Here is a 16465-nt window from a genome sequence, read left to right as displayed (position 1 = left end):
TTACTGGAAATATATTTTATATGGAATCTATGCATCATGTTTTGTTGTGGCATTTCATTGACTATTTGTGTGTGAAACCTGCCAAAAAATGAAATAAAGATTTTAAAAATGTTGCAGTCTATCTTCATGTTCTAACAGAAATGCTTCTGTTCTGGATTCCAGCCAGTGATGCCCTCTCCAGGATATTCCATTCTGTTCTCCTGCCTTCTTGATGTTGTGTGCTTTCAAGTTGTTTCTGACTTACGGTGACCCTAAAACCTATCTTTAATGTGGTTTTCTTGGCAAGAATTTTAAGTACTTAGAACATGCTGATGCATCCTTCGTTTTCATCAGAGGCCCTATTTTTCTCAATCCTCTTGTCTTTCATCCCCTGAGTTTGTTATTAGAGGAAGTAATATACTGTTGCACAGCTCCCATGCTTCCTTGTTCATAATGATGATGGATAGCACACACATACACCCATATCAATATGAATATGAATCACACCAGTTCTTAGTTTGCACTTTAATGAAGCTATGCAAGGTGTTGAAACATGTTTGGGAGATGGAATGCAGCACCTTGGTGTAGCTTCTGTAAAAGAAAGAGTGTCTGTATTCACCATTCCATTGAGATGGAAGGCAGCAACTACCACTGCTTATGAGCATGCAAGTATTCAGATATTTACTCTATTTCAAATCCAGTAATCTGAATTACATTTCACAATGTGAATTTAGGATATTTCTAGCCACTTAGTCAAAGTGTAGATGAATGGCTTTGTGGAGCCATGTATAATTTATGCTGGTCAATATGGACTGGGATGGGGCACAAGTTTGTTATTCTGGTCGCAGATGATGAATGATCCAGATATGAATGTAATATGTATATTTTGATGCTTTGTACACAGATTCACTGAACAATGGACATGGTTGAATGTTTGCTTCTTTTAACATGTTAACCTCCCCCCCATCCCTTGCTCTTTTAAAATATTATTTGTGCAAACAATTGCAACTCTTTTGTCTTATATTTTGGCAGTCTTTTAGGCCTGAATAGTTGGGATTTTTGTAAAAAATATCTTTAGTGTCTTCGTTCAGTGTTGGATCCATTTAATCTGTTGAACTACCACAACATAGTATAGGAATGTAAAGTGCAGCTTCACAGAATTCATGACAGTTCTATTTAGATGGTATCTGTTATGTTATGTGATGGCAACCAAAACGGTTAAGTTTCTGGAAACCAAACTCTATAATGAACATCTTAGGGAACTGGTTATGTTTAGCTGGAAGAAGGGGACACTGACAGGTGATATGACAGCCATATTTAAACATTGGGAGAAGATGGAGCAAACTTATGTTCTGCCACTGCAGAGACTAGGACAGTGATGGCAAGCTTTTTAGGCACTGGGTGCCCAAACTAAATGGCCTTCCAGCACTGGATGTTACCATGTGTCAGAGGCAGGACTTTTGGGGGGAATGGGCCTTCTGGGGTGGGGCTTCTGGCCTATGGGAGCAGGACTTCCAGGGCAGTACATCTTACCCCCTGATTCTACCCAGGCCTTCAGCTGCCTTTCTAGACGCAGCTGAAAGCTCAGGGAAGGAGGAACAGGTGCGTCCCTGTTCCTCCTCTTCCCCCGCATCTTCCTGGGTTTTCAGCTACCTCTCCATAGGCAGCTGAAGGCCTAGGATGGCCAGGAGGAGGAGGAACAGGTACACACCTTTTCCTCCTAGTCCCCTCTCTGCGTGCCAGGGAAAATGGCTTTGTTTGCCCTCTCTGGCATATATGGCATAGTTATGCCAACATGGGACTAGGACCTGGACCAATAATAATAATAATAATAATAATAATAATAATAATAATAATAAGTTTTATTTGTATTTTCCCACCTCTTTCAATGGATCAAAGTGGGATTACAACCAATACATTCCATACAACAATAATTCCAATAACAGTTATCTAAAATCACATTTTAAAACAGTGTGCTATCCAAAAACACTACAACACTATAATGGATTCAAGTTAGAAGGGAAAAGATTTTGCTTTAACACAAGGAAGAAATTTCCAACAGTATGAGCTTTTCAGCAGTGGAATAGTCTGCTTTGGAGGGTGACTGACTTTTTGGGGGGGCGGGGAGCAGTCTTTAAACACTGGTTAGGTGGTTATCTTTTAAGAGTGCTTTCATTATTTATTCCTGCAGGGCAGTGGGTTGATAAGAGATGATTTTTGCAGTTCCTTTCAACTCTATGATACCATATATCTACTAAATCTTATTTGAAATTTGCTTGCCACAGAAGGTGTTTAACATTCAGAAAATCTGTATGAAAATCAAGGTCTTATTTGTTGCCACACTCCAGTATTTCAACCACTAGAGGTCCAGTATTGGAAAGGTGATGTTCATTTGCTTCCATTATAATTATGCTCAGTGACTTGGCAATGTCTTGACAGTAAATAACCAAACAAGACTGCCAAAACCAAAATGCCCTTCACAATGAACAATGAAAAAACACCTATTACTGGTGTCACTATTTAATCTTTCAAATATCTGGTAGTCAAGAATATAGGGCATATTGTAATCTTTATTTCAAATATATACATTCTGGTAGTGAAGTAAATTAAATTGAGATGAACCATCATGTTGTACATGTAAATGCTCATCAGTTCCCAACAACAGTTTGACAGAAGCATCTTTCTGCCTACATCTCATGTTTTTGACCAGGGCAATCAATATTCCCAGAAGAATACAGGCTAATTCTAGGATAAAAATGGGAATTGTTAGAGCCAGCATGGTCTGAGAGCTGGACTAGAATTCCAGGAGACCAAGGTTCAAATCCCATTCAGGCATGGAAATCCATTGAGTGGCCTCTCTCAGCCTAAGAAGAAGACAATGGCAAACGTCCTATGAACAAACCTTGCCAAGAAATCTCAATGTTGGGGTTAACTCAGGGTTGTCATAAGTCAGAAACTATTTGAAAACACACAGCAGCAACAACAGCAAGAATTGTGCAGAGCTCCAGAAATTGGTGGGCTGCCATGTCCAGCATTGTGAGCCATCATAGCCCATTATGAGGAATGTTGGGATCTGCACTCCAACAACATATAGTGGGCCACGTGATTTTCACCCTTCTTATGAAGTAGATTCTAAGAATTACCCTATTTGTTTTATATAAAGTTGATCAAAATGCAAGCACTTTGGTTGTTTAAATACCTATTTCTTTCCTTCTGTAAACTCCATCACCTTCTGTTGTTCAATCACTGGACCTTCAATTCTATACACATTTATATAAGAGTTTCTAGTTATTACAAGAACTGTTGACTTAAAATATAATCATTTTTTTTCTTTACAGAAAGTCATGACACCATCAGTCGTGCCTCTGAACTATCAGCTGATGAATTTGCAGCCGTGTAAGTCTCTCAATAAGGTCTTCTTCTTTTTTTATTTAGGAGTGAGATGCTGAAATAAGATATTGTAGGATTCTCTAAGTGTTTGTCACTATATGTTGGTTCTCTTTCTCCCATGAGTATGAAATTTAAAATAATTTTATCTGGGGTGTAGCTATAGATAGAATGAGGATAAAATGAGGGCAAATAAGAATGCTGCCCTCCAAAATGACCCCCCCCCCCCCCGAGCACCCAAATGTCTAGCATTGCAGAAATAGAGTTCTAAACCACACTGCAGAAATAATCCAGTTTGAGACTGCTTTAACCACCCTGGCTCAATGCTAGGAAATCCTAGGAATTGTAGTTTATTATGGCACCAGAGCTATCTCATACAGAAAGCTAAATGTTTCACAAAACTACAGTTCCCAGAATTCCCTAGCAATGAGCCAGGGCAGTTAAAGCAGTCTCAAACTGGATTGTTTCTGCAGTATGTTTTGGACTTGAGACATGGAAAATGGGTTTGCTTCTAAATTTATTTAAATATCTGTCACAATTGTATCCTCCGTTTCAATCTACAGTGCGCCCCCGTCATATACGGGCACACCATGTGCGGCTTTCATCTTACACTGAAGCTGTGCATCGGAAGTGGCAATGGTGTGCACACCTGTGGCACCGCATGCACGAGACCCATTGTTTTCAATGAGGCTTGAGTATACATGGTATTGCCCTTATTGGGGGGGTCCAGAATGGATCCCCCACATAAGGGAAGGGCCCACTACACATCAGAAATAATGCAGTTTGACACTACGTTAGCTGCCATGGCTCCATGCTATGGAATTCTGGGGTTTGTAATTTTCGGAGTTATTTCGCCTTCCCTGTCAGAGATCTCTGGTGCCATAACAAATTACAAATCCCAGTATTCCATAGCATGGAGCCATGACAAAGTGGTGTCAAACTGCATTATTTTTGTATTGCAGATGCAACCTAAGTAGCTGACTCAGAAAACAGTTCATATAATTTTATTTCATTTTTAAAAAAAAACACACCTCTACGCTTATTCCACTGAAATTTGACAAGCTTGGACCTTTCAGAAGTAACATCCATTGTTAATACGTTTAGCTGAAATCCATCAAATGCTGTCTCTCTTTTTTAAAATGTAGTTTTATGCAGGTACAATATATTAATTTTTTGGAACCCAGTAGGCATTACAATTTGTTAAATTTGAATTTACAGTATCCCTCTTACAGTAATGCACCAACAGCTATTGCAACAGTTGGAGTCACATGGCTAATGCCAACTTGTCACATACCTGATCATAAACTCATGTATTGTCAACACAATGCTTCCATGCTGTTCAGCCTCTTGTCTCATATCCCATTGTTCGAATATTTTCCATCTTACTTTTTTTAAGTAAAATTTTCCTTCACCATACCTTCCATTTCTTCCAAACTCACACACTCTCAAATACTTTTAGGGGTATACCCCAAACTGAAAGCACTGCTACCATATTTACCTAGTTATGCACAGAATTAATTTCTTTCTTAATCCTTTATTCCTTTTTCTAGTGCCGTTATCCTATTCTCTCAGATGGCACAGAAAGCCACATACGAGGAGGTGCATAAAATGATGGACGATGTTGTTGCACTTGCAAAAAAATGTACTGCTGATGAACATGCAGACCCAGAATGTACAAAACATTTGGTAAGCTTTTGGAGAAAAATATGGGGAATATGTTTAGAAATATTCTAAGTATAAAAAATAGCACTTATCTGGTTAGTCATGGCTTTATTTAGTACTTAATATGAAGACCAGGTGCTGTAGGCTATATTTCAGAGGAAGGAACTAGGAAACCACCTCTGCATACTTCATGTCTAAGAAAACCTTAAGAAATTCATGTGGTGACCATAAGTTAACCAGGCAACTTGAAAGTGCATGCAGGCACACACACATACACACACAACCAACAAAAAATGTGGCCAAAGCAGACGAAAGGCAAATAATTTGGATTAAAGTGTAGGATATGGTGTGATTTTCTGAACAGGAAACACATTTAAGTACATAGTGTTGGTCTCCTTGGAGCAGATGAAGGTTTATCTAGTATCAAGAGTTGTAGTAAGATGCTAATAAAATATGGATTTGGTAGAGCATTGGTAAACTGTTGGCAAGATTTCCAACATTTTAGCAGAATTTGCAAGACAGCAATAGTTATTATTTTTTAAGATCCAACCTGGAAGAACAGAGAACAAGCTGAAAGAACAAGGAAAAATGGGGATGGGGCTCCTGTAACTTTAAACATAAACAAGTCATGGAGCAGGATAAGGTACCATAAAGCTCCATCACACCAGAGGAATGTCCTCTCTTAATTTCCAAACCCTAACCTTCAGCTGCCACTATCCCTTCTCAATAGGACTAGTGCCTCTCTGGTACAGGGTATAGAGGTGCCACTTACAAAGTTAAGTGCTCCTCCATGCCCTCAAAGATACAAAGGTATCTTTGTCTTCCATGATGGAGTTTTATGATATCTCATCCTTTTCCAAGATCTATTCAAGGCTGCAGTTGTAAGACTTCTGCCCCATATTCCATCTGGCAACCCTAGCTCGCAGACAGAACATACTGAATAATTCTTTATAGTAACTAAGGGCCAAAACACACTGCAGAAATAATCCAGTCTGAGACCACTTTAACTGCCCTGGCTCAGTGCTAGAGAATTCTGGGAACTGTAATTTGTTGTGGCACCAGAACTCCCTGACAGAGAGACTCACAATACTACAGGTCCCAGAATACTCTAGCATTGAGCTAGGGCAGTTAAAGTGGTCTCAAACTGGATTATTTCTGCAGTGTGTTTTGGCCCTTTGTTTATTCCTATAAGGCACTGTTGACATTGGATGATAATTTAAGGGCCATGAGAGATTTCCAACAACATATGCTACTTTGCCTGCTGCGAATAAGCCACTGATTTTCATTTCTCACGAGTTCATGCAAGATTTTGTATCTGTCCACCAGGGCACTGTTTTCCTTGATGAGATGTGTCATGAACAGGGGTTTGCTGAGAAATATGGATTTACTGATTGTTGTGCTAAAGTTGATCCAGAAAGAAATGAATGTTTCTTGGCCCATAAAAATTCAACTCCAGGATTCATTCCACCCTATCAAAAACCAGACACAGAGGAGGCCTGCAAAAAATTTGGAGAGAACAAAAATGAGGTGTTGGGCCAGTAAGTAAATCAATTCACTGCTGCTGCTTTGAAGAATTCTTCTGAATGTAATGATGTAACATGCATGACTTTCTAATGCCAGTTGCTCTTTCTAATGCAAGATAAATTCAAATTCAGACTGTTTTCATGTCAGCTGTGAAGTGCCACATGAGGCCTCTAACAAGTCTGTCTGCTTAGACTTTTGCCTACCTATCCTGCAATATATTCTCCTTTCTGAGTGTAACCCAGTCCATCCTGCACTCTTCTTGGTTATTCTAGTCCATCTCTTCATTTCATTTCTTTACTTTCATTTTCATTTTCAGAATAGCACCTAGCATCATGTTGCCGAGCATGCTCTTTTTTAGTTACTCTTTTGGTTTGTGTGAACATATTACTGTTTATCATTCTGGTGTTTTATTGTGTTGGTCATCAGATTTTAGCCCCTAAAAACCTTACAACTCTTCCAAGCTCCCAAGGTCTGAATCCTATTATTAGTTTAAACTAGAGTAAATATCAGCTTTTCCTATAGCACTGGGTTCTTCATTTATAAGAAAGTGCTGCCCAGGTTATTTGATCTGTCTTTCTCTTCCTACAGTTACCTCTATGAGATCAGCATTCGGTATCCCAAAGCAAAGGTTGTCTCAATCATGAAAGCCACCCACGGTTATGACCATGTCATGACTACTTGCTGCCAAGCAGAGGACAAGGGTGCCTGCTTCCGCGAAAAGGTATGTCACTATAATCCAAATCAAGTCTTGAAATTATTAAGCTGTTAGACAGCATCCTCTTCTCTTGTTTCTTTAATGTCTGCTCACTGTGATGCCAAGGTGAGCAAGTGGTTCTTCCCCATGGCAAGCTTGGCCCAAGAAGTTCATAGAGATAGCAATGGCAATAACAATAATAATGCTATACCACTTCATAGTGAACTAAGCATTCTCTAAGTAGCTTAGAATGTGTAAACCAGTTGTCCCCAACAAACTGGGTACTCATTTTACCAACCTACAAAAGGCTTGAAGGCTGAGTCAACCTGGGATCAAACTCGCAATGTTGTGGCTGCAGTACCAACATTTAATCACTGTGCCATGAGGGTTCTATTAGTATAATACCAGCCAATTTTGAAGAACTGTTCCAAAGGGTTCTGAGAAATTGCACCCCCTGGAATGGATGTAGGATGCAACTGGAAGGTCCGGCGGCAGCGGTGGCATTCCAGAGTGCGGTAAACTGCATTCTAAGCCCCATTCCATTCCCCAAACACCCCCTTTTTAGAACGCAACGGGCCCGTTCCTGGGTCCGTGCGATAAAGTTCAATGAAACATTAATCGCCACACACTTTGTCCTTTATAAGTGGATAGCAGGAGCAATAGTGAGTTTTTGTCCAGTAACAATGAACAGTCCTCTGTTTATATCTACTGGAAACCCCTTGTTTCCCATTCCTTGTTTACAATTTATAATTTGAAAATGATTTTTAGAACAGGAACTTCAACCCACAGTTTCCTTGATCCATTCACAACGCTCCCCTATCATCCTACAGATCTTATTTACGTACACAAGTGAAATAATGTACAATGGCCAAGATTTTGCATAGGGAGACATATATTTCCATCCAGACAGGACTTCACTCTGTCTTCCCTCCAGTGGGTTTCAGCTGTTGTCTGGAAGGACCCATTGACATAGCCATTTACTGGCCTATGGAGTGGGAGCGGGGAGAGAAAAGCATCTAACAGTATCACTATAGCTGGAAACACAATGGCAAAGGAATCCTCCAGGACCTTCCAGAACATGCTTAAGTATACAAAATTCTATATAGCTGTGGAATATATATATGGGCACGATCCATCAAAAGGCAGCCACTTTGGGTTCTTGTGGATTTGTGTCTTAATCTCATTGAGGGAAATTAATAACATTTAAAACTACTTTGACTTTCAATAGAGTTACATAAGCACTTGTAAGTTACTCATCAGGAAATTCAGCTTTTGCTTTTTTTCTTCATTCCAATCTGCTAGTGGATTATTGAGCTAAAAATTTACCTCACTTGCCTACATCAATTTTCATTTTGTCACAGGCACCAGCTGTAAAAAAGCAAATGATGGAAGACATGGCTATACAGAAACACTCTTGTTCCGTCATGAAGAAATTTGGAGACAGACCAGTGAAGGCAGTGTAAGTCCAGTTACTTTTTTTTTTTAAAAGTTACTTATACTGAGTTTCTGAGAATTAATATACATGGTCCAGAATGATTCTCACTCATCCAGAATTCTGAAAACTGAAATATTCTAAAAATCAAAACTTTTTCTTGAGTGGCTGTGGTAATAACATCTTTGCTTTCTGATTGTTCAATGTACACAAATTTTGTTTCATGCACAATGTTATTTCAGAAAATATATATATAAAATTACCTTCAGGCTATGTGTGTAAGGTGTATATGCAACATAATTTAATTTTGTGTTTAGACTTGGGTCCCATCTCCAAGATATATCTTTACGTATGTATATCCAAATACAGGATTGCAATAATAATAATAATAATAATAATAATAATAATAATAATAATAATAACAACAACAACTCCAAATCCAAAACACCTCTTATCCCAAGTATTTGAGATAAGGGAGACTCAACCTGTAGCAGCGTAGAGAGATCATTTCCCATTCCACATTTTCTGTAGCCCTTCTTGCTACCATAAAACCTTTTCCGGAAGGTGTTACTGCCCTCCAGACAGGATCTTTGTTTATGTGGGGACTTGCACAGAAAAAAAGGAAATAACTGAATCTGGCAGAAATGGTGGAAAGAATCTTGAGAAGAAGGTTTGACTGCTCACTGCACCTCTGATTTGCCTCAGAATCTCATGACAAGGAACATCTTTTGGGGGGTTAGGGAAGCTCCCGCTAGGGATGGAAAGAATATTCATTAATATACATTCTCAGGTTTTAAAAAAAATAGTTTGTGACATTTGATTTTAATCCTAGGAACAAATAATAATTAATATTCTTTTGAAAACTAGGAGAAAAATGCATGAGAATTTTACAGGGGAAAATCTTGAGCAACTTTCTTCCTGTTTTCAAACATCCCAAAGTGTTGCAGAGAAATTGCTCTGCAGTGAAAAGCAAGTGGGTTTTTTTTTTTTTTGCGCAGAAGCCTGTTTTCTGCACAGAAAACAGATTTTTGCTCATAAAAAATCCTATTTTTTCTATGCAGAGTAATCTCTTGAACATTTGGGGACTTTTCAGTACAGGGAGAATACAATGGAGGAATTCATTTCCCCCTTCTGCAGGAAGAAGACTACCGTAGGATGAAATGGTTGAAGATCTGGAGTTCACCTCCAGATCATCTTCCAGTAAGGATTCATTCCATGAGGGCATGGAATAGCTGCTTCCTGGGGTGTGCTTCTGGTGGCAAGGGAGGCAAATCTTACAAGGTATCAGTAAAGGAAAAAATAGGCTCCTGTATAGTTCTTAATTTCAAGCAGAGAACATCTCAATGGAATGTTTCCCTACAATAGAGAATGTTGCTTACAAAAAACATGCTTATAGTAAGAGAAAGTACATACAAAGTATGTATATTGGGATTTGTAAATGTCATGGGCTGTTTTGTTTTTTTACATAATAATGGCAGCCTGATAAGGAAATTCGAGAGAACTGAGTTATAATTTGCAGGTATTCAGTCAGAACTGAGTTCTGTACAGTTTCCATGTCACTCTTCACTTTTTTACAGTGGTCATAAATGTGAAATCCCTACTTGTATTATATAGTATGACTCCCATATCTGAGGGAGATACGTTCCTGGACTTATTATGGAAGTGTGAAACCACAGATAACAGAAAATCCTATTGGAATGAATGACTTTCTGTGGAAGTTGACCATAAAGCTGTGCTGGAAGACTTATAAGTTTATCACACTAGGGAAATCCTGCGGGCAAACAGGATTTAGATGCAATTTAACATGAAGGAAAACCCAGAAATGCCCAAAATTTTTCACACGATGTCACAGTTAATGTGCAATAACGCAAAGTTAATCCACAGTTAAAGTGGAGGAAAACGGCAGCTTTTCAAATTTGGTTGAGATCCGAATTTGAAAAGCTGCTGGCTTCCTCCATTTTAACTGCGGATTAACTTCACATTATTGCACTTCAGTGTCATTTTGGTGTGAAAAACTAACCAAATTTACAGGTTTACTTTAAATTCGAATGTAGTTTAACTCCTGTTTGCTCACGGGGTCTCGCTAGTGTGATAAACCTCCTAGAGATTCCTAGAGAGTAACTCTTTAGACATTTTAAGTTCCTCCAGCATGACTCTATGGTCATCTTCACCCAGAAAAATGCAACAGAATCACCATGGAAGACCTACAAAATGTCTAGAGAGAATGTAATTTTTTTCTGAAAAAAGGGTAAGTGTAAAGTCCTGCACGTACAGGGGTTGTACTGTTCTTCTCATCCAGGAATAGAAATAATAATAATAATAATAATAATAATAATAATAATAATCACTGTTATTCAGTACTCAAAGAAGTGAATTTCCCATTTCTTTGAAGAGATCAGGCTAGATAAAAATAAAAAAAAAGGATTACAATTTTTGTCCAGTATCTACACTTTCTGAAGTGTTTTGGGAAAACCTTATTCCAATAATACATTTGAGGGGGGTATGCATGAAGATTGTGGGGGTTTGCTTGTATTTCTTTCATGGAATAATTGTCCCACAATGCTACAGGATGGACAAATGCCAGACAAAAACTGCAGATAAGTATTTGTTTCTCCCACACCAGAAAGAAAACCAAGAAAATTGCATACAAAGACAAAATATTCAAAGATTTGCATCCCAGTTCTGACCTGGGACTCCAGTGTTCTTGCCAAAAATATAGTCAAAACACTGCAGATGTGACACTGAAGCTCTTTTAAAACAATTCTAATCTTTCATTTGTTATTGCTCCAGGAAACTTGCTTACCTATCCCAGAAGTTCCCAAAGGCTGAATTAGCTACACTTGAAAAGATAGTTCATGATATTATACACATCTATGAAGAGTGTTGCAAAGGTGATACGCTAGAGTGCATGCTTGACCGGGTAAGAGTTGTTCACTTTATTCCCATTACACCAAACCTACAGCAAATTAATTGCTCAGAAAAATCTCCCATTCTGTTCCTAGTTTTTGATATCCTTTGGGCATTAGTTGAATTTCCTGGTGAAATCCCCATTCTGTTTTTTCAAATCTTTGAAAGAGTATCTGTTACACTGAAAACAAACAAACAAAAACTTTTTATCATTTTTCAGAAAATTGAGAATATCATAGGAAAATTCAGTTGATGATGAAGGCTTAGCCAAGATTCAACCTGTTTTTAACTCCTGAACTGAACTTTGTACATACAGTAAACATATGTTGGTGGAGGGGGAAGGTGAAGACTTCCATACCTATACAAATATAATAACTGTGTTTGTACTTGGGATTTTCTACACAGAGAGAACACCATCCTATCTCTATCATATGTATATGTCAAAGGAGTGGGCCAGGCCTCTAAGAAGAGGCTGGCATATCAGGGGCCAGATTTTGCCTGCTATATGATTTTGGCTAAATGATATATACCTCTGAAAAATCATCCTTGCATACTCCATTATTTTGACGAGGGAAGGAATCCCAAAATGCCCATTTTGCCACATTTTCCCACCTCCATTGCTTTTTAAAAAAAAAACACTAGAAGTGACATGAATGAGTTATTTCCTATGTGGGGAAAGAAAAAAATTCCTTGGTCTAAAGAGGAGGAAGAAAAAATAGGGAAATTGCCTGGAGGGCATTGGGAACATTTAAGGAAGTGAAGTGGAAGGGAGCCCCCCCCCCCCCCAAGAGTCTGATGAGGTGCAATACACCCCACACCACAAAATGCATTCCCCTGAGCCTATGATAACTTTTAGAACTGGCTCCAGGAAAAGAAATGAAAGGATGGTAATGCTGTTCAAAGTTTGTTCAAGGTCGGAGACAGTAACTCCATACTATAGAATCCTGGGATTTGTAGTTTTACAAGGCCTTCTTTGTCAAAGAGTGTCAGTGCCTCACAAAACTACAAATCCCAGGATCCCGTAGGATGGAGCCATACTAGTCAAAGTGGTGTTGACCTGCATTATTTCCACAGTGTAGATACACTCATAGATATATTGAATGTTTGTTCATGGTATCTTTTTTACATTGGTTTACCTGACAGGAAACTTACATATGTGTCCATGAACCTGTGCTAGTCTCAAGCGATTTTGAGCTATGCCCTAGGCAGCACACATTCAGGATTGAAACAAATGGCCCCAAAGGGGTGGTGTGATGCCGCCCCTGAGAGAGCCGGATCGGGACCATGGCAACCGCATGCCATGGCCTTGGTCCGGCTATTTGCCAGCTCAAAAAGAGTCAGCAAAATTCTGTTCCTTTTTGAGCCAGCAAAAGTGCACTGCTTCTGCCGCAATCACAGCTTTGCAGTACTCTAGAGGTATGTGGCATCTAAACACTGCACCTCAGGAGTGCCATGAAGCCAGCCCATGTGTAGGCAGGGGGGGTTCCAGGTGGTGTTCTGGGGGCATCGGGTTTGTGCATTTGCACCCCATGTCAACCACAAGATGGCTTTTAGTGCCAGTCTGTACCAGCCCTCAGTTTATAGCAGATTTTTTTCCGTACCATTTGGACTGCATTCTTTCTTGTAGCTTCAAATAGGCTACAATGCCTTGCATCTTTACATTGCAGGATAAGTCGTTGTCAAAGGGAGAGCTTCTAGCTGAGGGAAAGAAGCCATGAAATGTAGGGTAAGATCTCTTTGTGAAGGATAAACTTCTAAAGAACTCCAGTGCAGGCTTTGCCAGGCTACAGTTTGAAAGTGATTCCCTTCAAATAATAAATTCTTTGTGAACTTTCTTTCTTACAGGAAAAACTGACAAAATATGTCTGTGCTCACCAAAATGAGATCTCTTCGAAATTGTCAACTTGCTGCGAAAAACCTGTAATGGAACGAGCAGAATGCATTGTTCATGTGGAGAATGATGACAAACCTGCAGATCTGTCAGAAACAGTCAGAGAATTTGTGGATAACAAAGAAGTGTGCCAGCATTATGCCGAAAATAAGGACAAACATCTGGCAAAGTAAGGCACAGGAAGTTCAGATTAATCCCTAGTTCCCCCTGTTGATAGGGATGCACTATAGAAAAGATTATTTGCATACTGGGGTGGATACTGTATGTAGGATGGTCAGTGTAGAGATAGTCACTTGCAGTGCAATGTCTGATGTAAGAACATCAACCAAACATAGAAATGGAGCAGTATGCAGGAAGAAGAAAAGGGAAATGAGAAATATGCAAGATCAGAAGGCCTGCAAACTGTGAGATCCACAGAGAAGGGGCAATAGGAGGAGGAATAAATGGACAAGACTGATGGAATCTGCCTATTACACTGGAAAAGACAAGAGCCAGAACAGATGCCCCCAAAGGGGTGCTTGAAGCTGCCTCCACCTAAGGAGAATTAGGACCACGGCAAGCACATGCCATGGCCCCAATCTGCCTTGAACATGTCCCAAATAAAAGCAGAAAAGATCCGCTCCTATTTGGGCTGGGAAAAAGCCATCTTTCCTATTCCCGCTGCAGCCCCAGGGTGGCTTCATGATGCTCTGGCAGTGTGCGGTGTGTAAACACCGCATCACCAGAGTGTCTTATAGCCAACCACGTCTGGGTGTCTGGGTGGTGTCCAGGTGGTTTCCTGACATCTTCGATGTGTGCAGCATATAAATGCCAAGCTCCCAAGATGCCCGGAAGCAAGCTTTAAAGGGCCGTCTGTTTTGGTCCAAATCTAAACAAAGTTGTTCCACAGCAGATTTGCTTTCGAGAACTCTTTCTCAGGCTGCAACTAAAGCACAAAAATAATTACTTTGATACGGCTTTAACTGCCCTGGCTCAATGCTATGGAATCCTGGGAACTATAATTTGTTGTGGCACCAGATCTCTCAGTCAGAGAAGGATAAATATCTCAGAAAATCACAAATCCCAGAATTTCATAGCATTCAGCCACTGCAGGTAAAGCAGTGTCAAACTGCATTACAGTGGGCCCTATCTACTGGGGTTTGGTTCCAGTACCCTCCATGGATACCAAAATCCATGGATGCTCAAGTACCATTAAATACAATGGTGTAATAAAATGGTGTCCCTTATATAAAATGGAAAAATCAAGGTTTGCTTTTTAGAATTTTTATATTTATTTAATATTTTCAAGTAATGGATGACTGAATCCATAAATAAACAATCCATGGATATGAAGGGTCAGCTGCTACTTTTGCAGTGCAATAGCCTTAGTTTCTTGTTCATTTGTTTTTGTTTTGTCATAAATAATAATAATAATAATAATAATAATAATAATAATAATAATAATAATATTTCTTACACACTTATCCTCACGGCTCGAGGCGGGTTACGACATAGTTAAAACACAATCCTTACATAAAATGTTCCTATTAAGCAGCATCTCTACTCAGTATTTATATCACAATACATAGGATAATAATTAAATATAAAATTCAGGTTTAAAATTCCTGATTAAAAATAGAAGAAGAAGAAGAAGAAGAAGAAGAAGAAGAAGAAGAAGAAGAAGAAGAAGAAGATGATGATGATGATGATGATGATGATGATGATGATGATGATGATGATGATGATGATTTGTGGGTACAACATTACAAACATGTCCAAGACTAAAGGACACAAATTAAAAGAGTAATAATTTCAAAACAAATCAGTAAAACTTTATTACAATATATATCAAAGTCAAATGACAAAATATTAATACAAAGTGAAACAGGGCACCAAGCAATCAGAAAAGCTGAAAACTAGTGAGTGATAATAATGACTATTCCATAAAAATGCGCACACAGAACATGCCAGGAATTAAATTTTGCTTGCAGACCTTATATATTCTGGGATGGGAGTTCATATACTTTATATGTTCTCAGTATGGGTGAGAGCTATTGGATCCCATATCTCTACAAGGCACCAGTACCTAGCCAGCTAAATTAGTTGTCTTATTATTGGTATCTGCCATCTAAACTGTATCCACCCTGCAAAAAATAATCCAGTTTGACAAGACTTTAACTGACATGGCTCAATGTAGTGGAAGTCTGGGAACTGTAGTTTGTTGTGGCACCAGAGCTCTCTGACAGAGAAGGCCAAATGTCTCACAAAACTACAAATCCCATAAATCCATAGCATTGATGCATGGCAGCTAAGTGGTGTCAAACAGGAGTATTTCTGCAGTGTGGATGCAGTCCTAGTCAACTTTGATTTACAGCAACCCTATGAATGAGAGATCACCACCCTGAGTCCCAGCCATCAACAATCCTGGTTAGGTCTTAGAAGCTAAGGGTCATGGCTTCCTTGATGGAGTCAATCTACCTGCAACATAGCCGTTCTCTTTCCCTACTACCTTCCACTTCCCTCAGTAGTATCAATTTTTCCAATGAGTTATGCTGTCTTATGATATGTCCAAAGTATAACAGACTCAGTTTAGTCATTTGGGAGTTTAGTGAGAGTGCAGGCCTGGTTTGTTCAAGGATTCATCCATCTTTGTAGCAGTTTGTGGTATCCATAGACCTCTCTTCCAGCATCACATTTCAAATGAGCTTTAAACATGCTAAAAATGTGCTACTTTTAATTGATAAATTGTGATGGCGGGGACAGTGTACTCACAAAACCTTTTACATGTTACAGTTTTATTAATCAGTATGGAAAGAGACATCCTGAACTCTCTCCACAGCTGCTTGTCAGATCTGCCAAAGGGTATGAAGAGTTACTGGAGAGCTGCTGTGCCAATGAGCATCCTGAAACATGCTTAGCAAAAGGGGTAAGTTGTGATTCGTCTTCACCATATGTAATCTTGTCTCTGTGTGTCACTTTAAACAAAAGATCACATTTTACAATAATCATC

At 39.1% G+C, this 16465-nt stretch overlaps 1 protein-coding gene across 1 annotated transcript in view; it reads left to right on the top strand.

Moving 5' to 3' along the window:
* The window catches only part of LOC121933676, a 52031-nt gene that overhangs the window by 440 nt on the left and 35126 nt on the right, over positions 1-16465 (top strand). Inside the window, exons 2-9 of the mRNA XM_042473659.1 lie at positions 3318-3375; positions 4917-5052; positions 6355-6566; positions 7141-7273; positions 8608-8705; positions 11469-11598; positions 13431-13645; positions 16249-16381. Coding sequence (XP_042329593.1) covers positions 3318-3375; positions 4917-5052; positions 6355-6566; positions 7141-7273; positions 8608-8705; positions 11469-11598; positions 13431-13645; positions 16249-16381 — 1115 coding nt within the window. The remainder of the gene's footprint in view (positions 1-3317; positions 3376-4916; positions 5053-6354; positions 6567-7140; positions 7274-8607; positions 8706-11468; positions 11599-13430; positions 13646-16248; positions 16382-16465) is intronic.

Source organism: Sceloporus undulatus, chromosome 6 (genome assembly GCF_019175285.1).
Source record: "Sceloporus undulatus isolate JIND9_A2432 ecotype Alabama chromosome 6, SceUnd_v1.1, whole genome shotgun sequence".
In the NCBI taxonomy this organism is placed as follows: domain Eukaryota; kingdom Metazoa; phylum Chordata; class Lepidosauria; order Squamata; family Phrynosomatidae; genus Sceloporus; species Sceloporus undulatus.
This window is presented reverse-complemented; position numbering and strand designations above follow the sequence as displayed.